Source organism: Monodelphis domestica, chromosome 5, assembly GCF_027887165.1.
Source record: "Monodelphis domestica isolate mMonDom1 chromosome 5, mMonDom1.pri, whole genome shotgun sequence".
Taxonomy (NCBI): Eukaryota; Metazoa; Chordata; class Mammalia; order Didelphimorphia; family Didelphidae; genus Monodelphis; species Monodelphis domestica.
Window position 1 is genome coordinate 310481088 of NC_077231.1, and position 27042 is coordinate 310508129.

The 27042-nt window shown below is 45.0% G+C and overlaps 1 protein-coding gene across 6 annotated transcripts in view; it reads left to right on the top strand.

The window, feature by feature from the left end:
• Positions 1-27042, top strand: part of SKAP2 (src kinase associated phosphoprotein 2) — a 149462-nt gene that overhangs the window by 61451 nt on the left and 60969 nt on the right. For all 6 annotated transcript variants that reach the window (XM_056800445.1, XM_056800444.1, XM_056800443.1 and 3 more), the window contains 2 exons: positions 22493-22570; positions 24688-24771. Coding sequence is in view for 5 of the 6 variants with exons in the window: in XM_056800444.1 (XP_056656422.1) it covers positions 22493-22570; positions 24688-24771 (162 nt within the window). In the remaining variant the exon portion in view is untranslated. The remainder of the gene's footprint in view (positions 1-22492; positions 22571-24687; positions 24772-27042) is intronic.

Consider the following 27042-nt stretch of genomic DNA (forward strand, 5'->3'; position numbering starts at 1 on the left):
TCCACTGAGCTACCCAGCTGCCCCCTTGTATCTGCCTTTCTTTGTATCTCCAGCATTTGGCAGTGTGTCTTGCTCATAATAAATGCTTAACAAATGTTTATTGTCTGACTGATTATAATCTATGGTTTGGTGTCAGGAAGTGCTATTTTCCCTTTAGTTCTGTCCCCCCCCCCCCCATTTCCCTGAATATTCTTATCTTTTGTTTTCCCAAATTAACTTTGTTATCATTTTGTCAGTTTGGCTAAAGTATCCCATTGGTAATTTGATTGAATTAGAATTTAAAAAGTAAATTAACTTTGGTGGTCATGTCATTTTTATTATGTTAGCAAGGCCCTGCCATGAGCACTGAATATTCTCTCAACTCTTTAAGTTATTCTTTATTTCTTAAAGGAGTATTTTGTAACCGAAGCTATACAAATATTGAATGTGCTTTGGTAGAATGACTTTCAAATATTTTATGTGTCTTATAATTATTTTGAATGGAATTTTTTATTCCGTCATTACTTCCTGGGTTTTATTGTTCTCACAGAGAAAGCCAGTGATTTTTGTGTTAATTGCCTAATTTAGTTTCTTTGCTGACTCTCTAGCATTTGCAAGGTAAAGCATCCTACCGTACTTCTGTGCCCCACACTCCAATTCCTGTACTTAGCACTGTGCCTGGCACTTAATAACCCCTTAAATAAGTGCTTGCTGATTGGGTGATTGGTTGAGTCTGGCTTCCTGCATTGGCCCAGAAGCAAAACTGCCCTCTGTGGAGTGAGCAGTGATTTCTTTTTTTTTTCCCCAAATTAATTAATGAATTTATTGACATTATTATTTTTTTATTTGGTCAATTTCAAACATTATTCCTTGGCTACAAAAATAATTTTCTATTCCTCCCTCCCCTCCCCCCATTCCTCCCACAAGGAAAAAGCAGTTGTTTTTCTTTGGTGTTTTTACTCCCACAGTGTTTCCTCTGGACATGGATAGTATTCTTTCCCATAGATCCCTCTGAGTTGTTCAGGATCACTGCATTGCCACTAGTTGAGAAGTCCATTACGTTCTCTTGTACCACAGTGTATCAGTCTCTGTGTATAATGTTTTCCTGGTTCTGCTCCTTTCACCTGGAGGTTGTTCCAGTCTCCATGGAATTCCTCCATTTTATTATTCCTTTTAGCACAATAGTATTCCATCACCAACATATACCACAATTTGTTCAGCCATTCCCCAATTGACTGGCATCCCCTCGTTTTCCAATTTTTGGCCACCACAAAGAGTGCAGCTATGAATATTCTTGTACAAGTCTTTTTCCTTATTATCTCTTTGGGGTACAAACCCGGCAGTGCTATGGCTGGATCAAAGGGCAGACAGTCTTTTAGCGCCCTTTGGGCATTGTTCCAAATTGCCCTCCAGAATGGTTGGATCAATTCACAAATGCACCAGCAATGAATTCATGTCCCAACTTTGCCACATCCCCTCCAGCATTCACTACTTTCCATAGCTGTCATGTTAGCCAATCTGCTAGGTGTGAGGTGATACCTCAGAGTTGTTTTGATTTGCATCTCTCTGATTATAAGAGATTTAGAACACTTTTTCATGTGTTTATTAATAGTTTTGATTTCTTTGACAGAAAATTGCCTGTTCATGTCCCTTGCCCATTTATCAATTGGAGAATGGCTTGATTTTTTGTACAATTGATTTAGCTCTTTGCAAATTTGAGTAATTAGACCTTTGTCAGAGGTTTTTGTTATGAAGATTGTTTCCCAATTTGTTGCTTCCCTTATAATTTTGGATGCATTAGTTTTGTTTGTACAAAACCTTTTTAATTTGATGTAGTCAAAATTATTTATTTTACATTTTGTGGCTCTTTCTAAGTCTTGCTTGGTTTTAAAATTTTTCCTTTCTCAAAGATCTGACATGTATACTATTCGTTGTTCACCTAATTTACTTATAGTTTCCTTCTTTATGTTCAAGTTGTTCACCCATTCTGAGTTTATCTTGGTGTAGGGTGTGAGGTGTTGATCCAAGCCTAATCTCTCCCACTGAGTGGTGATTTCTTGATTGCCAGATATAATCCCCTTTTCTCTGTCTCCATCGTTCTTGACCTCTTTGTGTCTGGAGAGTCAGAGAGTCATGCATGGGTCATTGAAGCTTTTTCATTAGCGGTAGTATGGATCCAGGAGCAAGAGATGGAAAATGGCGGCCGATTGTGAATGGTGACAGGGCATAAGACTGAAGGCCTGGGAGCCCCACGATTCCTAACAGGATGTGAGCCACGGTTAGAGGCTGGCTAGAAGCCAAGGGTTAGTGAGTCTTATCTCCAGCTCCATTGTGGAACTTCCAAAGTTGTGTGGATGAGCTCCCCCCAGAGAGAGAGGATGGGGGGGTCAGGTGAGGAGAAGATTGGGGGCAGAGAGGGAGGGCAGGGGAGGCAAAGCTTGGGGAGAAAACCCACAGTTCCTAGTGGATAACTGGGGGGCAGGGCGTGACTTGTGTTTGCTTTTCAGTCCAAGATAGGGGTAATGACTGAGCTCCAGCACCAGAGGGATGTCACTCATTTGCTGAATTGGATTGGACTGAGCAGAGGGCAGCGTGCGCACCCCATATGCAGTCTCTGATTCTATTTATAGCTGTAGAGAGATAATATAGATGTATGGCTTCACAGATGGGCTGCTGATTGACTTGTTAGAGACGATGCTCAGGCACCATTTTCTGCAGGAATGGTTTCCTCCACTTGTCGTTTACTGCATGTGAATCTGTTAGCTTTAGGCTGCAAGCTTCTTTAGAAGGGCCTGCTTCGGGAATACGTTTTGACCAAGGGCAACAGAAATCCTCTATGGGGTTATTTGTAGGCCTCAGGGCCTAACAGCATCCTGTCAGAGCATTTTTTCTTTTCTGGTGTCCCTTGTAAAAGTCTCTTGGTGAAAGGCTACGGCGCATCCCTCCATTGCTCCAAGCATGGCTCTCCTGTAACTACAGCACCTTACTTTTCTTCCAGGCCAGGGAAGGTGGAACGAGATTACATCGATGAAGGGGCTTTGTAAGAGATCATAATTGTATAGTCATAATGCAAATCTATTCATTACAACAGAATTATTTTAAATAGTATCAACACAATACAATTATGATGAGTATTTCGAGAACAATCTATTATGATAATTCCATAATATGTACATAATTAGGGCATAAATGCTAACTACTGTGTCAGTGTAAGCTTTCCTGAATGGTTATTAGTGTCTTGTGGGGCCCAGAATTGTTAACCTCTTTGTTTTCCAACTTTTCTTTCCTCTGAAAGTTAGCTTCAGTGAGAGCCAAAGCTTAGGTCATGGGGGGGGGATACTGGATTTATAATTGTGGGTGCCCCAGGGGAACGTCACCTTTCGGTTTCAGAATTAAGTTTTCAGGCAAAGCATGACCCAGAAGGCCAATTCTGGCCACTGTGTCTGTCTGTGGTCAACTGAGCTTGTTTCCAGCCTCCTTGCTTATCTTGCAGAAACAATGTCTGGTTTCCTTTGTCTGAGGAAACTCGTCTAAACGAATCTACACAATGGAGCATGATGACATCTGTACAATCAATCACTCTCAGAAAGTTCCTGAGAGAAGTTAGGGTTGGATTTCCTTTGGAATGTTCTTAGGTCAGACTCCGTCAACGGACTCTCTGATGTCGGCCCCCAGTTTTGGTGCTGACATGTTCTTTCTGGAATGATCTGGGAGAGGTGTGTTGAGAAGCTCTGCGAATCGCCAGGGCCCTTTGCAACGTGCTCCAGAGGGCAGCGATGGCCGCTTCTGGTCCCTAAGCAACATGTGCTTCTCATCATGTGTTGGTGGGGTTTGTTCATGGCCAGCGTATGGCCATTTCCTCCATGTTTTTGTTAAAGATTTGTCATTCTAAGACACAAACCACATTATTTCATTTGAGCTAGATTTTATAAGGAGGTTGTTGGCCTGGCTGGCCAATTTCAAGTCTTTCTTATTTTCATTTTGAAGTATGTTTTTCTCTTGGATGGTATTTCATTTTAAAAACATTTTACATTTCAGATGGTATTTCACAAAAAATATTGTACTTATTTCCCAGTATGAGTGCTAGACTTGGAGTCAGGAAGATGAGGAGGTCAAATCCTGCCTTAGACACTTATTGACTGTGTGTCCTGGGGAAGTCATCTGTTTGTAGCCTCAGTTTCCTCATCTATAAAATGGAGACTAAAGCACCTACCTACCTCAAAGGATTTTTGTGAGGATTAAATGAGATAATAATTATAAGGTACTTTGTAATCCTTATAACACCATGTAAATGCTATTATTATTATTGTTATTCCCATATTATAGGGAAAGTTTGTCTATTGCCCGTCTTTTGGTCAGTATTTCTGAATAATTTTTTCTACATTTAATAAGTCTCAATAAGTACAGATAAACATCATAATGTGAAATTTTGTCCCCAGTGAAAGTATAAAATCTAGAGTACTAACATGCCTTTTAAGGACAATATTGGTAAAAGATCAACTTTAAAACTCTTCCCATCAAATACACAAAGACCTTATTTCATTCCAGACAGTATTTACCCCAAAGCTTCTCACTTAGCACCCAGAGAGTGAGGACAACTCTCTCCCCTTTCCAGTGAGTCTCCATCTTCTTCCGGGAGCTCCTACGTAGACCCAAAGCACCCTTTGGGTTTGACCTTCTCTTGCAAAAGGAAAGCACTTGGATAGGGAAAGAATTGACCCCTTTGCTGCTGCTGAGTCCATCCTACTGGAGCTGATCTGGTAACCCAGAATAGGAAAACAGCGCCCAGGGCCTGTAGGGAGACTCACAGTATTAATCAAGGAGGAGATCAGGCTTGGCTCCGCCACTTGGTGACTCTGACCTCTGCTTTGCTGTTCCTGATGTGGACCTGGAATTCCTTCACTTCATCCAGCAGCTTAATCATCTTGAAAGGCTCCTCTTCTTCCTGTGGCATTATCCAAGGACTTGATGATCTCTCCTTTATTATCCCATCCTTTCCCTCGGATCTCGTCTAGAATGAAGTTCTTCGTCTCCCGTGGGCCATTCCTTCTGGCTCTCTGGGCAAGTCTGGAGGCTGAGCTGGAGAGAACATCACTGAGGGGGAGCCGTCATTCCTTTCGCTTTCCAGGGAAGGGAGATGGACCATCCCCAAAGGACGGCAAGCTCCCACGGGAGGAGGAGACAGCAGGAGAGGGCATCAGAGCCAGGCCTGGGGGACAGCGTCCTTGCTCCGACTGGGCAGCGTCCCTCTCCTCCGGCCCTGGGGCCCAGAAGGCAGCGTGCTGACACTCAGCTCCTGTTCCCAGGCCCAAAGGCTGCCTGAAGGGTAAGGCAGGTCCAGGCTGAACCATTATTGCATTAAGTGGATCGAGTGGGAAATTGCTGTACTCAGAACTGAAGACTGAAGTTTTCTTCAGCAGTAGGAGGGAGCAGTATGAGTGATGTGATCCAATCACTGACTGCGTAGCTCATTCTGGAAGAACCTTCTTCTGGTGGGGCCATTACCAAGAAACTCCACAGCCATTTCCACGCCATCCCCCCATTCCCCCTTCCCCAATCCCTTCTCATAACACAGAAAGCATTAGAGGCAAAAATGCCAGCCACAGAAGCAGGCCTGGCCATGATTGGAGCACGCTGTCCCCCGGGCTTCAGGAAGCTTCCTTATTTGTTCTCCAGGCTCCAGATTAGCCGTCAAAGGGAAATGACTCAGAACTCAGCTTGGGCTTCTTTTCATGGCCGTGATGGTGGTCGTCGTGCATCTTGTGGATATGGTTTTACTTCACATCTCCATACGTGCTTTGCCCTTGTTCATTTGGAAAAAACACAGAACTGTGAAATAGTCAGAAAACCAAGAATTTAGTCAGGAGAGGGATAGTGTTCCATGCTTGGACCTTCACACAGTCACACAGCCAAAGCCACACAGAGCCCAAGGCTCGGGCACTCTGGCTGCAGCATCCCTGAGCAGATAAAGGCGCTTTCTCTGAATGCCTCATATTCCATTAGCAAGCCTCAGGGTGGCCAGACATTCCCTGACCGACCCCCCCTCCTCTTCTGGAGTTCCTATTCCTCGGAGGGCATCCTCACTCTCAGTCTCCGGGTGATGCTCGCCAGCCGCGGTGCTGAGCCTTGTTACGGGGACTTGGGGGGCTGCATTATTTTGTACAAGCTTTCATCTAGGTTCTGCCCACCTTTTCTCTCACTCCTCAGCCTCATCACTCAAACAACACCCCCCCCCCCCAATCAGTGATCTTCCCATTCCTGGGTCTAATGGCCTTTCCTCGTTTCTGACCACTGCTGGCCGGCCTTTCCTCTGGGCCGCTCACTTCTCTGAGCTCACCAAACAGCTTTCTTCCGGTTCTCCTCCTCCTTGGTGTCTTGTTTGCTACCATCCCCCTCCCCCTGGGCTCCTTTTCAACTGCCAGAAGTTCTTCTGGGCTCTTTTCTAGGCTCTCCTTTCTCTCAGCTCAGAGTTCATCTTCCTCTATGGAGATAACCTCCAGATCTGTCAGCCAGCCCCAGGCTCTCCCCATCTGCAGTCCCACGTCGTCCTTGTGTCCTCATGGACATTTCAGGGTCCTTCCTCTTCTACCCCAAATGTAGACTTCCTGCAAACTTCTGCCGTTCTGCGGACGTTCTCCCATTCCTCTGCTTTCCCAGGATGCCGGGCTCATCCCCGTCCTCTCTTCCTCACCCCACGAACCCAGGCAGGGGCCAGCTGTTGCTGTCTCCCCTTCACAACCAATCTTGCATCCCTTCCCCCCGACAGCAGCCATCTTTGCCCAGATTATGGCATGCCTTCTAAGTCTCTCTCCCGTCTCTCCGTGCCTTGGAAGCAATGAGGAAGGTGAGGAATTCTGAGAAAGAGGCCAAAGCACGTCTAAAGAGCCGCCAAGTAAAAGGACACCTCCAGGCTCTCTCCGCTGCCCTCTGCCCAGCTGCCAAGAGATCTCCCTTAACCCACTTTGGCCGAGCCGTCCGTGCCCCTCTGGCACACTCCAGAGCTCCCTTTGGCCTTCCTGGATGACGTCCCGTCCGTGATAAACTGCACTGGCAGTGAGATGGGCGCCTCGTCAGAGCCGGCAGAGACGCTTCCTTAGTCAGAGCTCCGATCGGAAGCAGGGAGCAGGTTTGTAAACTTGGGCTTCTCCATGTTGACTTCGGGCTTACGCTAAGGAAAGGCTGGTGTTTGAGGAGATTATGTTGACAGGCTGGCCCTGTGGCCCAGGAAATGTATTCCTCTGCCCTGGCCAGCCCCCGGAGAGTCTGCCACGAAGGGAGGCCCGGCCGGACGAAGAGGGATTAACTGCGGAGACTGAGCAAACTCTTCCATCAGCAAAGCGGAGATTCTACAAAGGATTAGCTGTTGCTTTTGCAAATATTGATTCCTGATTTGCTCCTCAGAATGGCTCAGGCGCGGGGCAGCGCGCTGGGCGAAGCGTGCCTCATTCATGGGGACGGATTTGTCACGGGCATTATGGAGAGTGACAGATTGAGCACAGGAGCCGTCGGGCCCTGCTTCGGGGAGCTGGGCTCAGCCTTCCTATGGAAACTCTCTTTCAGGGGCCCTAAAATGCATTCCCAGGTGGAGCTGGGGCACAAGGCTTTCCCCGGGCAGTTATTTTCATGCATGTTACTAAGTGAGCCAATAGGAGGTCATCTCATGTGAAAAGAATCCAAAATAAAGCTGTTTACAGCACAGAAACACTTCAGGCATGTCTTACTGTGAAAAATCCTTTGCCTCAGGAAGGGTCCGTGCCCCCACTGGCTGAGCCAGCCTAGTCACGGGGCCTTCAGATAATCCTTAGCATTTTCACAGAGATAGCATTTCCCCTCGTACCCCACTATCTCCCCCACTCCCATCCCATGTACTTCTCTGCCGCCCTAGGGGTGACCTGAAGCTTCTTGGGAGCCTGTATTATTCCATGACTCCCAGCTCGACAGTCCTGGAAGACTACAAAGGTTACAATTTTGAGAGAGGCACACGGAGGGTGTGAGCAGGCTTGTACCAGGGAAACAGCATCAAGGATATCACCAGGGAGAGGACAGAAGGAGCATCTGGGCCTCGTGTGGGCCCCGTTGGTGCATGGGATGTGAGGAGATGGAGGAAGAGACCATTTGGTGTGTGTGGGGGGACCTTCCGGAGGACACTGACCAAACTCGTACAGGATGAGAAGGTGGGTTTAGTGTCGGCACTGTAGGAGGTTGGCCCCATCGTGATGAAGCTACAGATCCATTCTAGCATCCAAGTGTTGGCCCTACTGTCACTTGTGACTTTTTTGGAATTGAGGGGAGAATGTTGGAAAACCAGGACTTGAGTGGCAAGGAGAGGGGGAGAGAGAGACCAAAAGGGACAGAGACAGAGAAAGCAGAGAGTTCAAGAAGAAGAAGAAGAGAGAGAAAGGGGTGGAGGAAGGGGGCAGAAAGAGACATATGATGTACATAACAAATCAGTGACTTCTTAACTTGAGAGAAGGGATAAAGATTTATGTCTTATGAAATAAACCAAAAAATAAAAATCCTTCATTAAATTTTAGCTTAAGAAACATTAACATTTAGATTTTTAGGAATTAGAGTTATCTGTATTAGAATAATCTCTTCATGTAACTTTTTTTGGGTATTAAATTTTATTTTTCCCTCCAATTACATGTAAAATAGTTTTCAACATTTTTCAAAGAATATTGAGTCTTGAATTCTCTCTCTCCCTCCCTTCCCCCCAAACTATCCACCCCTCTTGAGATGGTTAACAATCTCACATAGATTTTACATGTACAATCATGTAAAACATTTTCCTGTATTCATCCTTTTGCAGAAGGAAATGCAAATAGAAAAAAAAAATTAAGGTGAAGAAAGTTTGCTTTGGCCTGGATTCAGAGTCAGGTTTTTCTTTGGAAGTAGATGGATTTTTTATCTTTAGTCTTTTGGGATAGTTTTGGATCATTGTATTCTGAGAATAGCTGTTATTCACTGTTGTTCATTGTAAAGTATTCCTGTCTCTGTGTACAATGTTCTCCTGGTTCTGTTTATTTTACTCTGCTTCAGTTTGTGTAACTCTTTCCAGGTTTTTCTGAGCTCTTCCCACTTGTCATTTCTTACACACAGTAGTATTCTATTACAATTACATACTATAACTTATGCCACCATTCCCTAGCTGGTTGGTATCCCCTCACTTTCTAAATCATTATCTCCCTAAAAAGAGCGGCTTTAAATATTTTTCTGAACAGATAAATCCTTCCCCTTTTTGTTTTTGTATCTCTGGGATACAGCTTAGTAATAGTATTGTTGGACCAAAGGAGCTATACTGTTTTATAGCCTTCAGGCCCAAGTCCAAATTGTTCTCCTGAATGTCTGAATCAGTTCACAACTCCCCCAACAATGTATTCCTGTCTCAATTTTCCCATATCCCCTTCAAATTTTGTCTTTTTCCTCTTCTGTCATAGTAACCAATCTGGTAGGTGTGGGGTAGTACCTTGATGTTTTAATTTAGGTTTCTCTAATTAATGGTGATTTAGAGCATTTTTTGCATGATTGTAGAGAGCTTTAATTACTTTGTCTGAGAACTGCCTGTTTATGTCCTTTGACCATTTATCAACCGAGGAATGACTTGTATTCTTCTATATTTAACTGATTTCTCTGTATTTGAGAAATAAGGCTTTAATTAGAGAGATTTGTAAAAAAATTTGCACTGTTATGATTACTGTGTATTATTTTCCATCCTATTTACACATTTAGTCTCTGATCTCTACCTCCCCACAATTTTCCCTCTTTTCTATCAGCCACCCACCTCCATCCTCTCCTCTTCCTCCTTTCCTGTAGGGTAAAATAACTTTCTCTACCTATCATTGTGTATGTTCTTCCCTCATTGAGCTAATTCTGATGAGAGTAAGGTTCCCATGCTCTCCTTTCCACCTCCCCCATCTTCCCCTCCATGTGAACACTCTTTCATGTGCCTTTTATATGCAATAATTTGTACTCACTATTCTATTTTTCCCTTGCCCTTCTCCCAATGCATTTCTCTTTCTCATGCATTAATTTTATTTTTTTTTTTAATTATCATCTCATCATATTCAACTTGCCCTCTTTCCCTCTTTCCCTCTGTCTATATACCTTTTAACTACTCTAATAATAACAAAATTCTTTGGTGTTACAAGAATCATCTCCACATGTAGGGATGTACATAGTTTTTAATCTTATTGAATGCCTTTTGATTTCTCTTTCCTGTTAACCTTTTTATGATTCTTTTGTCTTGTATTAAGAATCAAATTTTACATTCAGCTCTAGTCTTCAGAAATGTTTGAAAGTCCTTTGTTTCATTGAATACCCATTTTCCTCCCTGAAGCATTATATTTGCTTTTGCTGGGTAAATGATTCTTAGTTGATGTCCTAGCTCCTTTGCCCTCTGGATAATCATATTCAGGCTCTGCAGTCCTTTAATGCAGAAGTTGCTATGTCTTGTGTTTTCCTGACTGTGGCTCCACAATATTTGAATTGTTTCTTTTTGACTGGTTGCATTATTTTCTGTTTGACCTGAGAGTTTGTGAATTTGGATATACTATTCCTGAGAGTTATCCTTTTGGAATCTCTTTCAGGAGGAGACGATTGATGGATTCTTCCAATTTCTATTTTGTCCTCTGGTTCTAGAATATCAGGGCACTATTCTTTTTTTTTTAACCTTTACTATCCACTTTCAGAATCAGTATTATGTTTTGGTTCCAAGGCAGAAGAGTGGTAAGGGCTAGGCAATGAGGCCAGATTGGAACTTAGGACCTTCTGTCTCTAGGCCTAGCTCTCAACGCCACTGAGCTACCCAACTGCTCCCAAGGGCAATATTCTTTGATGATTTCTTCAAAGATGATGTCTAAGCTCTTTTTTAGATCATGCCTTCCTAGTAGTCCAATAAATCTTGTTATCTCTCCTGGATTTATTTTCCAGGTCAATTGTTTTTCCCATGAGATAACTCACATTTTCTTCTATATTTTTGTTATTTTGACTTTGATTGTTTCTTGATGCCTCATGAAGTCATTACCTTCTACTTGCCCAATTCTAATTTTTAAGGCATGACTTTCTTCAGTGAACTTTTGTACCTCTTTTACCTTTTAAGAATTTCTACTCTTTAGTGTATTTTTGTATATCCTTTTACATTTGGCCAGTTCTGCTTTGTAAGAAGTACTTGTCTTCTTTGGATTTTTGGGCCCCTATTTTAAACCAATTGGCCTATTCCATTTTTTAAGGTATTAATTTCTTCAGTATTTTTTTTGTGCCTCCTTTACCAAACTGTTGACTCTTTCTTCATAATTTTTTCTGTATCACTCTCATTTCTTTCCCCGATTTTTCTTCTACCTTTCTCATTTGATTTTTTAAGATTCTTTTTGAACTGTATGAAGAAACATAAAGAAAATTTTAGGAGTATTAAGTCTAGAGAGACTTTGAAGAGTGAAACCTTAAAAAATGCAGAAGACATTGTTTTTCTGTCTTGGTTGCAGATAAAGAAAGAAGAGAGAAAAAATTGAGATAATTTCTGTCTTTTGGAAACTATTTTAACCTTTGTCTTGGAAAGATGATTAAGAGGATTCTTGGGAAGATAATTTGTTTCTCCCTAATGAAGTGAATGGAATGAGATGGTATTGGCAGAAGGAGAAAGAAGGCATTGTGAACATTTCATGTTATTCTGACCTTGATCTTTTCATAGCCAAAATATTATAAAGAATTAGCTATGTCTTTGTTTTATTATTTATTTTATTGTTAACAAATTACATATTTGATAATTTACTATTCAACCCTAGGAGGTTAAGGGATCCAGTAGAGAGAGAGATACAAAATGCTGTTATGAAATGAGGTTTCTTTAGTTTATTAAATAAATGCTATCTGATGAACTGAGATGGGAAATCTGAGCTGAGTTGATTGAAAGATTGAAATGATTGAGAAAATATCACTCATCAAAGAGGAGACATTTGATCTAGAAGGAGGATATGAATTCACTTTTGTAACTAAAATAGGAAAACAAGTACACTTTGATTTTATAGTTAGATTTTTGTTGTTTGGGGAAAAAATGCTCAGGATCCAAAAGCTCATTTTATTTAGATAAAACTGCCTATTGTGAGCAGGGGGACTTCCAGTGCTTTTAAATGTAGGCCAGCAAGATCAAATGTTGGTAGGACCTAGTAACCTGATAAAGCTTTCTGTTTGGGCCTGGTCCTAAATTCCCTGGGTCTGTCGTCTGAGGATTACCTTAGTCAAGCCGAGAGGGAGAGCAGCTGCTGAAATCAGCCAGTGAGATGTTTTAGCCAAAGAAAGATCATCGAAGACATCTAGTGTGATTGAGCCCCTTCTTACTGAGGATTTAAAACATAATTGACATAATTTGATATCCTATTCTAGAACCATACTTTTAAACAAGTTTTTATTTGATCAAATTAATAATCATCCCAATTCCCATTCATTCCAGCCGAGGAGAATCTATTTATAGAATTGGAATACCAGTGAGACCTGGGTCAGGAGCTGGGCTTGGAGACTGGTAGAGAAATCTGAGATCCTGTCCTACTGACACTCACATACCCACAGGCCTTGAGCCTCAGTGTTCCAGGCCACCCTGTAAGACTGGACTATGCAGAGTGGCCCATTACACCGGGAGAGGGACTTTCTTCATCCACTCTTCCTTACATCAATAGAATTTCAGGTCTGAGCCCTCCCTCCTCCCCCAAAAAGCCAAACTCAGTTGCAGGTGGTATTTCAAAGTGAAAAATTTGGTTTGGTCCACTCTCTAATTCCATACCTCAACATGTCTCAATCAATTCCATTATAATTTAATTCTATATCATTTTTGTGAGTTATTTAATTTTTAAAAATTTCATTTAAAGTATTTGTTTCTGCTGGTTTGTATTTGATGTCTGAATGTTTGAAAAATTCCTTCTTAAAAGAGTTTGGGTGCTTTACTACTCTTACTGAAAAGAGACAGAAATTAACCCCAAACAAATGATATTTCATCTCCTCTACAAGAATTATTTAGAGATTTGATATCAGGAAGAGCTCCCCAGTGATGGATGTCAGGATAACAGGGTTCCAGATATTCCAGTTCCTTTGTGGGCTTTCTCATTTTGACGTCTTGACTGATACTGTAGATGCCTCCAGGGTCTTAGGATAGATTATATAATATCTTTGTGGCCATGATCTGAATGGGAAGTTCCAAATTATCAGGTAGAGTAGCACCTTGATAAAAACCTTGCCATTCGGAGACATTTATAATAGGTATTAAGGCTTCTTGTGTTTTAGTAAAACAGAATACACCAGAATTTATGATGAAAGAACTTGTGGAAACATAGAAAGAGCATTGGGCTTGTAAACATGAGAAAGCAGGGTTTAAATCATGTCTCCGATATACCCACAAGCAAGTCACTTGACCTCTGTGCCACAGTTTCCATGTTTACAAAATGGAGATGTCCTTCAGTCACGTCCAGCTCTTTGTGACCCCATGGGGCTTTCCTGACAAAGATACTGAAATGATTGGCCGTTCCTTCTCAGGCTCATTTTACAGATGAGGAAACTGAGGCAATCAGGGTTCAGTGATTTTCCCAGGGGTCACACAGAGAGTCAGTGCCTGCGGCTAGACTTGAACCTCCGTGTTCCTGCTACCCCTAAACTAGAGCTCATCATCCTCCTAGTTCCTCCCTCCCAGCCACAGAGGTCAAAGGAGGCATCTCAAAGGAGGACCTCTGTAAAGAATGTGTCAGCGGCTGGGCCAGTGCGGCTTGTGTCCATCTATGGGGCCAGAGTTGGGCCCGTGTTCATTCCCCAGGAGGAACTTCTGGCCTGCTGGGGCCTCTTGCAGCGAGATCTGCTGCCCCCGGCCGCCCGTGCCCCTTCTGGCCTTCATGGGGATGGCTGCCCTCTCCTTGTTTCTGTGAAGGCGGCGCTGCCTGTCCTGGAAGGCCGTCTAACCGGCGGCGTCCTGGATCAGGCTCAGGAGCTGCACTCGCTTCTCCGACGTCCTCCTAAAAGGTGTCCAGCCACGCTGCCGGGGGCCTTCACAGGCAATGTGAATGGTGAGACAGTGGCCAGGCCGTGAGCATGCTCTGCCCTGGGCTGAGGGCAGGGGATGGACCCAGGGAGAGAAGGCCTGCCCTGGGGAGAGGAAGGCTCCAGCCCCCGGGAGAGTCGGGAAAAGAAGGCCGGGGACCCAGAGCCGGAAGGGAGGAAGGAGAACGTTCCAGGCCTGGGCCAGGACGTGGCACACGTACATTGCTGTGAAGAATAGGAAGGCAGCCAGGGTGGCCAGTGTCAAAGGGGCACAGATGAAGAGCCTCTGGAGAGGCTGGGAAGGGAGGGGAAAGGATGGCTTGTGAAGGGCTTTAAACACCAAACAGAAAGCTTAGATTTTATGCTAGAGGTAACTGGAGTCCCTGCAGTTTATCCGGTGTGGGGGACGCATACATGTTTAACAAGCAGCTCTTCAAAAAAAAATGTATCCATGAAGCACTTTTTAATTTAAGCTGCATTATTAACATATATTTCTATCACTTTCTTAATTCCAGACCAGGGTTGGGCAGTCAAATTCTTCCCATTGACTTTTGGTAAGGCCCATCCGCTAAGAATGGGTTAATTTTTTAAAAAATGAAACTATTTAAAAGTATAAAAAGCGTTCTTAGCTAATGAGCCAGTAACAGTTGGCTTCACCTAGCACGTGGGGGAACCCATGTATGTCCAAGTGAACTACATAATTAATATAAAGTAAATTAGGGAACTTGCAACTCCTTGGGTGACTGTTCAGCATCACATATGGCTCTCTTAAGACCAAAGATACAAATGAATTGTCTATCTGCGTCCGTGAAGGAAGCCTCCTTCCTGTACTGGAAGTTCTTCAACTCATGAAATCCTGTATTTTGACCAAAAGCCAAGGAGAAGAGATTTTTGTTCTGATCCGGTATGAGATATCTTCCCCTTGGGAAAGTCAGCAGTTCTTCAAAGGCCATATGTCACTGCGGAGGCCCAGAGCCTTGCTGGACAGCGGTGTGTGGGGAGCTCATTTTTCAAGTGCAGGCAGGACAGCTTTCTATTCTTTTCAAGGTTTCCCAGATGCCTTGTCCCTGGATTCTTGTCTCTGCCCTGCTGGATCTTCCAGGTCCAATATATTTCCACCACACCAACTTTAAACCCAGTTCAGTGTTTCAGAGAAAGAGAGGCAAGTAAACAGTGACAGAGACTGGGAGCAAGAGAGAGAGAGAGACAGAGAGGAAGTTGGTGGGGGCCTACCGCTTCTCAGCCACCATCTTATTTTGGAAATTTTTATTTAATTAGTCAATTTAGAATATTTTTCCTTGGTTATAAGTCATGTTCTTTTCCTCCCCTCCCCCATAGATTAAAATTAATATCGAATACTCCAAGTATTATATTTAATAATATTTATTAAATATTTATCTTGAAGTATAAGGAAATAAGGCTAACAAAACTACAAAGCCACTCCTCTCTCCTCTGCCATGGAACCAGACAGACTCCACATGGGCGGAAAACACACTCAAAACTCCTCCCACGTACAGAGCCAAGCAAACAGGAAAAGGAAAAGGGGATTGTGGGAAATGTAGTCTCTAGGGTTCAAGATTCTAAATCAACATCCCACCTCCAACCCCTCCCATAGCCAACTGCAGTTCCACTGGATTTTATATGTGTCCTTGATCAAAACCTATTTCCATATTATTGACATTTGCACTAGGGTGATCATTTAGAGTCTCTATCCCCAATTCTATCCCCATTGACTCATGTGATCAAGCAGTTGTTTTTCTTCTGTGTTTCTGCTCCCACCGTTCTTCCTTTGGATGTGGATAGTGTTCTTTCTCATAATTCCCTCCAAATTGTTCTAGATCACTGCATTGCTACTACTAGAGAAGTCCATTACATTCAATTGTGCTACAATGTATCCATCTCTGGTTCTGCTCCTTTCATTCTGCAACAATTCCTGGAGGTCTTTCCAGTTTACATGGAATCCCTCCAGTTCATCATTCCTTTCAGCACAATAGTATTCCATAACCAACAGATACCACAATTTGTTCAGCCATTCCCCAATTGATGGGCATCCCCTCATTTTCCAATTTTTGGCCACCACAAAGAGCGCAGCTATGAATATTCTTGCACAAGTCTTTTTTCCTTGTGATCTCTGTGGAGTACAAACCTGGCAGTGCTATGGCTGAACCAAAGGGCAGACAGTCTTTTAGCGCCCTTTGGGCATAGTTCCAAATTGCCCTCCAGAATGGTTGAATCCATTCACAACTCCAACAGCAATGCATTAGTGTCCCGACTTTGCCACATCCCCTCCAGCTTTCATTACTTTCCTTTGCTGTCATGTTAGCCAATCTGCTAGGTGTGAGGTGGTACCTCAGAGTTGTTTTGATTTGCATCTCTCTGATTATAAGAGATCTGGAACACTTCTTTTCATGTGCTTATTAATAGTTTTGATTTCTCTATCTGAAAAATTACCTATTCATGTCCCTTGCCCATTTATCAATTGGGGAATTGATAAATTCAGCTGCCATCTTTTTAACTCCCATTCATTTCCCCACGCTCCCTTCTCTTCTGACACTTGTGCCTTCAAGAGGAAGCAGTTTTCAGTATTTTCCCTGAGACACAGTAGTCTTTGGCAAGGCTTTTCAGGTTCCTTCAGGCAGTGTCATCTGTGCCCACGTGAATCAGTAGACATGGTACTAGCCATCCACTCTGATAAACCTTGGCAAATGGTTTCTGTCACTCCTTGACTTCCTTCCCCCAGGATGACAGAAGACCCTGCCCTTGTAATCCCACCCGCTAGTGGCCCTCTTGGTACCCCTCAGCAGGCAGGCACCAGCCCTACGGCTCTCTTCTTCTCCCTTGGGTTTACTGAATGGTCCCTCACCTGCCTACACTTGTGAATTTACTTGAGCATTCCTTAGAATGACTGGTTCTCTCTTGTTCAGAAAGAACCTCAAATTTTTTCTTCTCTAAGTTTTCATGACATTTTTTCCTCTACATGACATTTTTTTCAACCTCATAAAATAGGTAAGGATTTTCCTCTGCTTTTTCAGATGCCAACTGGCCTTCTTGCTCTTCCATCTCCCATGTCTGATCCTCATATGGGCTCTTCCCCAAGCAAGAAATACTCTAATTCCTCCTTTCTGCCTCTTTCCATCCCTTGTTTCCTTCCCATCTCTGCTCAGATACTGCCTTCTCTGATTTTCATTCAGCCCCAGTCTTTCCTCTGATGCTCCTTTTCCTAAGTAAGTTTCCCTTTCAGAAGCCCAGAAGTAGAATGTTTATCTTGTCCATGCTTGCTCATAAGCTTCTAATTTTAGATTATGTTTTTTAAAAAGTGGACCATTTTTACTAAGTCCAATGAACAAACACACTACAATAATGCTCATGTTTTGATATTTTAGTATGCCAGTCTGAATGGTTTTCTGTTAAAATTTTATGAGACATGTGGGAACTAGATAGTATGTGTCCCAAGTTACTGCATGATATTTATTTGAACTTTAGTCCTTCTGGGAGTCTAAAAATTCCTCATAAAGTTGCTCAGTACTGATGTTGGCAATGGAACTTTTATTTGAGCAAATATGCCTGTGTACATAATGTGCCCCCATCTCAATGATGATTCTGTAGATGTGTCGGCTGCTAGATGGCCCATTATCTCGAGCTGGCCTCCCCCACGCTTCACATTCTAATCCATCTCCTTTGGCCATCTTCTTGTCACCTGCCTTGTTGCCAAGTGTGTAAATCCCTCGCTCTTTTCTGCCTCTTCCTCTGGGAGCCATAGTCGAGCCACTGGCATTATTCCTTGGAAGGTCATGCCAATCAGCCACCCTCTGGCTCTGCTCACCATCCCTGTGACTTCCTAACCCAGGACACCCCTCCCTGACACTCATTCCTGTATGTCTCCAGCACTCAGCACCGTGCCCAGCACGGAGCAGGAACTTAATAGAAATCCTTGTTGACGACTTCCTTCACATCAGTGCCTGTTTTCCATATTTCTTGGTATTTCCCCCATTTATGGTTTCTTATAATACCTCATTATACTTAGCAATCAGTGGATGGGCATCCCCTTTGATCCCAGTTCTTTGCTTCCTAACTGGTGTGTGTGTGTGTGTGTGTAATGCACAACTGTATCAAAAGCCATGAGTCTGGGGGGACATAGGTGGGGTCTTCGGATTTTTCATGGAGAGATCTAGTAGTTCCTTTTATTCTTTGAATGAAGAGAACTGTTTTGAATGACAGAATAGGGGAACATGCTTGGCAGTTTAGCTTTACCAAACTACCTCCACACATACCCGCATCCAGAAGTAGAGAGAGCCCCCCCCCCCCAGTGACACCAGTGGCAAATATTGTAGCGTGAGTGATACTTTGGAATAGACTTGTTTCAATAACTGGGCCCAACAGGGAGTGTTATGGGCAGAGTGAGAGTCTTAATCCTGAATGTCTCTGCCTTTGTTGATTTAAGTTAGGGCCATAAAATTATTTAATGTTCAGTAGTTCTTTATATGTTGTTCCTTTATTTTAACTTCCCTCTTAGTAACAAGGTTCACATGGGAGTTGGGAACAAAATGGCAGTCGTGGGCTCATCTGTGTTTCCTACAATGTGAATTGAAAGGTACATACTCAGTTATATTATATCATACGTAAAATATAGGAAGCTTCTTGCCTTAGAAGTGTTCCCGTTTCAGATTGGTTTTATTTATATGATTAATTAATCATCCAGAAATGTTTGCTAATGGAAAGAATAAACTCATCAACAAACAAACTCATGGTTCATAGAAACTATGTTTGAAAATATTTTAAAATAAGCTAGCTTTTCCTTGTACTCATAGAAATATGAATTTGTAGTTGAAGGAAAACAATTAATTAATTTAGCCTTAATTATATCTATGATTTCCTCCTTTATCCTCCATTTCCCCACAAAAAATGTCAGTTTTTCAGTGACTAATGTGTCTCACTGTTTGAGTTGGCGAAGGCTTTTCTTTAGGGTTTGTCATTTTTATGTTTCCTGGTCTCAAAAAAAATTCTTTTGTTTTTGAAAAATTTACTATTACACTTTAATAGTTCAGAAACGTTCTGGCCAGCACCAAAACAGTCTCACTCAAAAGTACTTTCCCTGAAAATAGGTCTGCAAAAACATCTTCTCTGGATGATCGTGAATAATAGTGCATTAACGTTGTCTTAAAGACACTTGTGAACCAAAAAATGGATCTCCATTAGACCTGGGAGAAAAGGCTCAGATTCCAGATTTTTACATCTTTAGCAGAGTTGATGAATAAGAGTATCATCATTGTGAGTAATAATATTTCCTGTTGTATTGCTTAGCAAAGGGTCATCTGTTTGCTGTTAGGCCAATAATTACGCATACTGCTTTCATTTATTCATTCATTCATTCATTCATTCATTCACGCATTCAACCAACCAGGCCGGTAAAGGGAGAACACAGTTAATAACACACCGTCTTCTAAGTGATACTGTTATTGCTGATGGCTCTTCCGATTATGCTTTTGAAAAGATGCCTACTTGACAGGCCACGGATTTGCGAGGTGCTTGGCAAATGGGAAGTGCTTAATAAATGAAAAATGGGGCTGAGAAGGTGGAAAACTCAATGTATGGTGAGGAAAAACTTTATGATTCACTGGACTCTTTTGCTTACCTACTTAGCCATGAGTTTTAAATAAGGCTTTATTGGGAGGCATCTGGTTTACACTGTCATTTAAAAATGGGATTTTTCTTCATTTTTACAGCTCCGTCCTTGGCCAAGCCAAAGTAAATATCCTCTCAAGAACTTAAAAAACAGTTAGTAGAGGAGCAGCAGGCGGCTCAGTAGATGGAGAGTCAGGCCTGGAGATGAGAAGTCCTGGGTTCGGTTGGCCTAGCTGTGTCACTTTACCCCAGTTTGCCCGAGTCTCTGCTCTTCTGCCTTGGAACCAATACCCAGCACTGATTCCAAGACGGAAGGGAAGGAAGGGTTTCAAGCCAAGTTAGTAGGTGTGGAAATGGACGTGCATGTCAGAAAGCCGGAGCCCGTCCGAGACCTACTCGTGGAATCAGTCATTTTCACGGTCTCTCCATGTGGAGAGGGCAAGTCTTTTAGGTTCTCTTCAGTGACTGAGAATGTTGAGTGTACTGGCAGCGTTCCGATTCAGGGCCCTCTTGCCGTTCCTCAAACGAGACACTCCATCTCCAGACTCCAGGCATGCTCTCTGGCCTGCCCCCATGCCTGGCACTCCTTCCCTCTTATCCCCATCTGACTTCTCTGGCTTCCTTCAAGGCCCAGAGAAGATCCCCCCTTCTACAAAAAAGTCCTTCCTGATCCTCCCTCCTTCTGGTGCTTGCACTCTGTCTGTCTGTCTCTGTCTCTCCCTGCTCCCTCTTACCCTCGGACTTAGAAGCAATACAAGACAGAAGAGTAGAAAGGTCTGGTCAGTTGGGGATAAGTGACTTGGTCACAGTCACACGCCAGGAAGTAGGTGAGACCAGAATTGAAGCTGGGACTTCCTGCCTTTAGTTCTAGCCACAGAGCCACCCGGCAACCCCCTTCTCTGGAGCATCTTTTCCAAGCTAGCGAGTGGTTGCGGCGCCCAGGCTTTTGGCTTCTCTTGTCCCTCGCCTGCCTCACCTGTTCTTATCTCTTCCCTGAAGTCCCCGAGCCTCCAAGGATGTAAAGGTTTCCCTCGGACAGTCTGACCAAGTTTTGGGCAGCGTTTGTACCCCTCCTTTCACAGCCACTGTGGGTGCCCGCATTGCCCTTTGTTTGGGGTCTGATGTTTGTGCGCACGTCTGTGGAGACACTCACACCCACGTACCACGCACTCAGCTCCTGAGCCCTGCGGGAGCAGATGGACCAGCTGACCAGATGGCCCAGTGCCTGACCTGAGGTGTCCTGGTGTCCGGCTGTGGGAGGAGATGGTCCAGCCGACCTGGGACATCCTGGTGTCTGGCTGTGGGAGATGGCTTGGCCGACCTGGGATGTCCTGGTGTCCGGCTGTGGGAGATGGCCTGGCCAACCTGGGACATCCTGGTGTCTAGCCGCAGGAGGAGATGGTCCAGCCGACCTGGGACATCCTGGTGTCCGGCTGTGGGAGATGGCTTGGCCGACCTGGGATGTCCTGGTGTCCGGCTGTGGGAGATGGCCTGGCCAACCTGGGACATCCTGGTGTCTAGCCGCAGGAGGAGATGGTCCAGCCGACCTGGGACATCCTGGTGTCCGGCCGCAGGAGGAGATGGTCCAGCCGACCTGGGACATCCTGGTGTCCGGCTGTGGGAGATGGCTTGGCCGACCTGGGATGTCCTGGTGTCCAGCCGCAGGAGGAGATGGTCCAGCCGACCTGGGACATCCTGGTGTCCGGCCGCAGGAGGAGATGGTCCAGCCGACCTGGGACGTCCTGGTGTCCGGCCGCAGGAGGAGATGGTTCAGCCGACCTGGGACATCCTGGTGTCCAGCCGCAGGAGGAAGCCCTCCCTCCCCCTGGCCTTTCGTTGCCATCTGGCTGTTTCATGGACGGCAGCAGCATTCCCCGGATTCCCCCAGCAGTGTGCTCAGCGTCCTCTCCAGCTTGGAGTCCCCACAGCCGAGTCGGCGGCGTCGGCGGCCTCAGAACTGTCGGTGCCTCTCTCCCTCGGCCCGTCTCCATCCCCGCTGCCATTGCTGCCCAAGCAGGAGAGGCCCCGGGGCGGACGCCCTTTTTATTTCTTTGTTCCGCAGGCACAGAACGTGTGGCACGCGGAGAGCCGAGGAGGCTCCTTGTAGGAAAGGAGGCAATTCTGGCGTGGAGACGGTCCTTGAGGTGTTTCTATGGCAGAATCTGCCCGAGCCTCCGGGCCCACCCTGATGAGGACCGTCTGCGGAATTGTGGCCGTAACGGGGTCCTTCGGATAAGCACGGCCCTGACCACGGCGTGCCCCTCCTCCTCCTCCGGCAGAGCCTCCCCTCGCAGGCCTCTAGGACCAACTCCAAGACACAGCGCCTCCTCCCCAGCCTCGTCGGGCAGGCCTCCCTCTGCTGCCCTCCAAGCCAGCCGGCCTCTTTGTGCCGCTCGTTGCGGATGGGTCAGACGCCTTTGTCTAGAACGTCCTCTTCTCCCTCTGCAGCCTGGAGGCAGAGCGAAACGCCGCCGAGCGTTCGCTCTTGGTCGCCTTCGGCTAGTTGAGCATTTTTCCTTAAGAAATGAAACGCAGCCGGAACCAACGCCAAGAGGGCACGCGTGGGCTTCGGTTTGCCCTCCAGGCTCCGCTTTATTGCCCGCGCCCAGGCTTCTTTGCTTCCACAGTGACGTTTTGAGTCGAAACTGGCGCCCCAGCCTTTGCCCAGAGAGCAGAGAAGGAGAAAGAGCACGTGCCGCCATCCGATTCCGTGAGAGCACGAGTTCTCCCAGCACACGAGCCCAGATTAGTTTTGCTGTTGAGCATCGAGGAGCCAGTGTGTAGAAGAAAGGAGGTTGTCAGCCTCGGATTATGTCTAACTGGGTTTGGCATTGTTTCTAAGTTGATCGCCTAAACGCTGATCTATGTTTTCGTCTTTTAGGAAACCAGTTCCCTCCCGTGGCAGCCCAGGATCTTCCTTTCGTCTTGAAGGCCGGCTACCTGGAAAAACGGAGAAAAGGTAAGGTGGGAGGCTCCGAGGGAGGCCGGGCAGGCCCCTGCCCTCTCCGCCGCCGCCTTTGGCCATCGGTGCATCCTCTGGTGCCCTCTTGGACCAGTGGCTTCGGAGAGCCCGCCAGGCGCGGGGCCCAGATCAAAACCTCGCTCGCCCTTCAGGCTTCTTGAATGACGACAGCTCGATTCCTTCTCAGTCTGACATCTTCCTACGTGGATTGGCTGCCGCGGGGGCGCGTAGGCCACGTCCAGCCCCCAGCTCTCACTCAGGGCGGGGCCCAGGGCAGCCCCTTAACTTGACTGAACGGCCTCACCTGGGGCTCGTCGTGTCATGCAAACGTGCCATGGTCTGGGTCAGACGGGGGGCGGCTGCTCGCCCTCTGTCGGCGGCCGAGCTCTCCTCCGCCGGCTCTGATAATTGGCGTGAGCCAGAAGGTGCTATTCTGTGAATGCCCGTTGGTAATGAGAAAATGAAAAATGGGAGGATTATGATGATGATGGCGGGCATGAAAAATGGAATGTCTCCCACCATTGTCTGCCTCTGGGTCGGCCCCTCTCAGATCCGCTTCAGTCTCTGCGCTCGAGTCACAGACTTTTAGGCAAGGAGAGTCACAGCCCCTCAGAGCCCGTGTGGGCAGGCCCGCCCGGTGAGGCAGCACCATCTGGCCAGAGACGCCTCCAGTTTGGGGCAGGGCTCTGAGATTTGCACCCATTTCTTTTAACGGTGTCTCCATTTTGTCCTTGTATTCCCAGCACCTGACCGGGCACCCTGTACATGGTTGTTTCCTTATTTCAATTATGGCTCACTCTCCATGACCTCATTTGGGGTTTTCTTGGGAAAGATCCTGGAGGGGTTTGCTTTTGCTTTTTCCAACTCATGTTACGGATGAGGAAACTGAGGCAAACTGGAGTAAGTGACTTGACCAGGGTCACATAGCTATTGTTTGAGGTTGGATTTGAACTCAGACTTTCCTGACTCCCAGGCCTGGCCCTCTATCCACTGTGCCATCTGGCTGCTTCAACCTGGTACATTGTAGGTGCTTAATAAATACCCGCTATTTGTCATTGAAATGGCCCTAAAGGATGCTAAGATGAGAAGGGTGGCCACGAGGACATACTCGGGAGAATGACGCACGAGGGACTGGGGAGGATCCTAGATACTACTCGAACAAACCTGCACTTTGTTTGATCCAAAATACCGTCACCCCCAAATCTCAGTCCCTCCTCACCCCAAATCCTGCTTTTTTGGTTATTTTTTAAGAAGTGAGATGAACACAGCCCGCCGTTACCATCCCTTCTTGTTGGGAGCTACTGTTGCCCTTGTCTTCCAGGAAAGCCCCCAAAGGGGGTGTCTTGTTATTCGGTGAGCCCCCTTTTCTGTTGTCTGGATGCCAGCTAGTAACCAGGCTTTCTCCTCTGCAATCCTTTTCCTCCTCATCAGTCTTTCCTTGATAATTAAAAACATTATTGATAGCTTTTATTTTTGCCTCCCCTTCCCTTTGCTCTGCAGCGTCTTGTATGGGCCTATTCCTCTCCAGATGTCTTCTCCTTTGGAGCGTAAGCTCCCCGCGGGCAGGGACTCTTCTTTTATCCACCCAGCACTTAGCCCAGGACGTGGTAGCCATAAAACGTGTCATGCGTGCATGTTGCGTGTCTGGAGCCAAGCAGAACAAGCTTAATCCTGTCCTACAAAAAGCCATCCACTAAGATTTAAGCGTTCTCCAGACGCTCCATTTCGGTGCTGTTAAGTCATTTGTCTTAGAGTTAGAGAGTCCGTCTGTGGCAGAGCCGGCAGCAGGCCCTTGTTTGACCTGACTCCGTGGCTCTGCCCAGACTCCATGTGTCTGTCCTCTTTTTCTGCCCCCAGCAGGTGGGAGGCAGGAGGAGCATCATTATCTATTCTGCTGGGCATCCCAATTCTCCGCCCCCCTTTTTAATTTTCCTGATTCTATTTTTATTGGACAAAATCTTCAATTAAGAGAAACAAATTAGGTCAGAGGTGATAGGATTTCAGCGATAGACTGAACCTTGAAAGTCATTTTTACAGATGAAGAAGCTGAGACATGATTTGCAAGAACTGTATGTAGTTTCTCTTCTCTAAATACGTTTTCTTTTTTATTTCAGATCACAGCTTTCTGGGATTTGAGTGGCAGAAGCGTTGGTGTGCTCTCAGCAAAACTGTTTTCTATTATTACGGAAGTGACAAAGGTACCTGTGACTGTTGAACTGTGCAGGATCCGCCAGGGCCAAATAGGATCTTGTCGTTGCCCTTGTTACGTGCTCAGCGAGTGGGGCTGTATCGGGGGTTCGGCTCTGTTTTTTAATTTTAAAGGACAATTTATCCATGAGCTGAAGGTTTTTGCACAAATCACACTGGTCGCCCCAGCCTTCTCTACTATCAGGCTCTTGTCCCTTGGTAAAGCCTGAACATTCACCCATTTGTGTGATTTCAAATCTTGTGGAGAAATTTGGAAGCCTTCCTTCCCCTGGGCAGGGCTACGACACAAACACACACTCACGTATAGTTCGTCATCAGTAGAGTATGAAATTCTTGGAATTTTTAGACTGTCACAGGGCAGAGAAGGGAAGAGATAATAGACTTTATATTAAAGAAGTGAATCATAGAATTAATATTTTATTACTCTTCATAAATGTGGCATTTTTTAAGTTTAGTAGCGTTGAAATACATTATGCACAGATTGATTTGTTTATAAAATAATCACCTTTTGTATATTCTATCTGAAAGTTTGTTTTAGAACCTGATTATACGTTTACTTATTGATTCTTGAAATGGATGGAGAACAAAAATGGGGGAAGGGAATAAATATTTATATAGCACCTACTGTGTGTTAGGCACTTTGATAAGCACTTTATAAATATTATCTTATTTGAGCCTCACAATTACTCTAGGAAGAGGTGCTATTATTATCCCATTTTCCAGATGAGGAAACTAAGGCAAATGGTTTAAGTGACTTGTCCAAGGTCACACAGCTAGGAAACCTCTGAGATCAGATTTGAACTCAGGACCTCCTGCCTCCAGGCCCAGCTCTCAATCCACTGAGCCACCTAGTTTCCCTGTGAGCCCTTCTCTTGAAGGTTCTGCTGCTGTCTATAGACCTAGGAAACAATGGAAGAAATTATGTATGATTCTTCTCCCCACTTTAATGGCAAAATATCTATGAGTAGAAAAACAGGAAAATTATGCAAATCAATATGGTCTCCGTTGGTCCTGTGGCCAAGCCTGTAAGGACAGAGTTATAGCAGGGCCCACAGTGTGTTAATATTACAAAAGGTGTTTCTATTACTTCCATTTATTTGGAAGGACATTTAGCAGCTTTCCATGTGCCATAAAGAAATCCCTGCTCAATTTTTGAGGCATCCATTTACTTTCTGACTCAATTCTTCTCCGATGAGATCACTGGGCAGTTTACTAGGAATTCTCTGTTCAGTTCCTGCTGTCACCTTTTCATTTGGGATTCCTTTCTTCTTTTCTGAGACTTTCCCGGTGGATAACGGAGGAGGAGTGTGCCTTCCTTCATAGCTGTCACTGTGGAATGACTCTTGTTTCTAGGGAGATTTTACGGAGATTTTAATGGTTCTTTTAGTTTCTGGGTTGTTTCCCTCAGTATCTCTCGCTAATTCCTATCTTCCCAAGTACATTTCTCAGTCATTAGACAATTTTTCAATTGCCTTTCTGGATGATCTTGATTTCATCCCCTTCCCTATTTTTTTCTTTCTTAGAAAATCTGCTCTATGTGGTGTTCATGTTCTTTCATGAGATGAAATGCAACAAATATCATCCTAACCTTTTAGCCCTGCTTTTCTTTCTTTCTTTCTTTCTTTCTTTCTTTCTTTCTTTCTTTCTTTCTTTCTTCCTTCCTTCCTTCCTTCCTTCCTTCCTTCCTTCCTTCCTTCCTTCCTTCCTTCCTTCCTTCCTTCCTTCCTTCCTTCCTTCCTTCCTTCCTTCCTTCCTTCCTTCCTTCCTTCCTTCCTTCCTTCCTTCCTTCCTTCCTTCCTTCCTTCCTTCCTTCCTTCCTTCCTTCCTTCCTTCCTTCCTTCCTTCCTTCCTTCCTTCTTTCTTTCTTTCTTTCTTTCTTTCTTTCTTTCTTTCTTTCTTTCTTTCTTTCTTTCTTTCTTTCTTTCTTTCTTTCTTTCTTTCTTTCTTTCTTTCTTTCTTTCTTTCTTTCTTTCTTTCTTTCTTTCTTCTCTCTCTCTCTCTCTCTCTTTTTCTCTCCCCCTCCCTCCCTTCCTCCCTCCCTCACCTTCTGTCTTGGAGTCCATACTGTGTAGTGGCTCCAAGGCAGAAGAGGCTAGTAAGGGCTAGGCAATGGGGGGCCAAGTGACTTGCCCAGGGTCACCCAACTGGGAAGTGTCTGAGCCCAGATTTGAACCTAGGACCTCCCATCTCTAGGCCTGGCTCTCAATCCAATGAGCCTCCCAGCTGCCCCCAGCCCTGATTTTCTAAGAATACATTTGCTA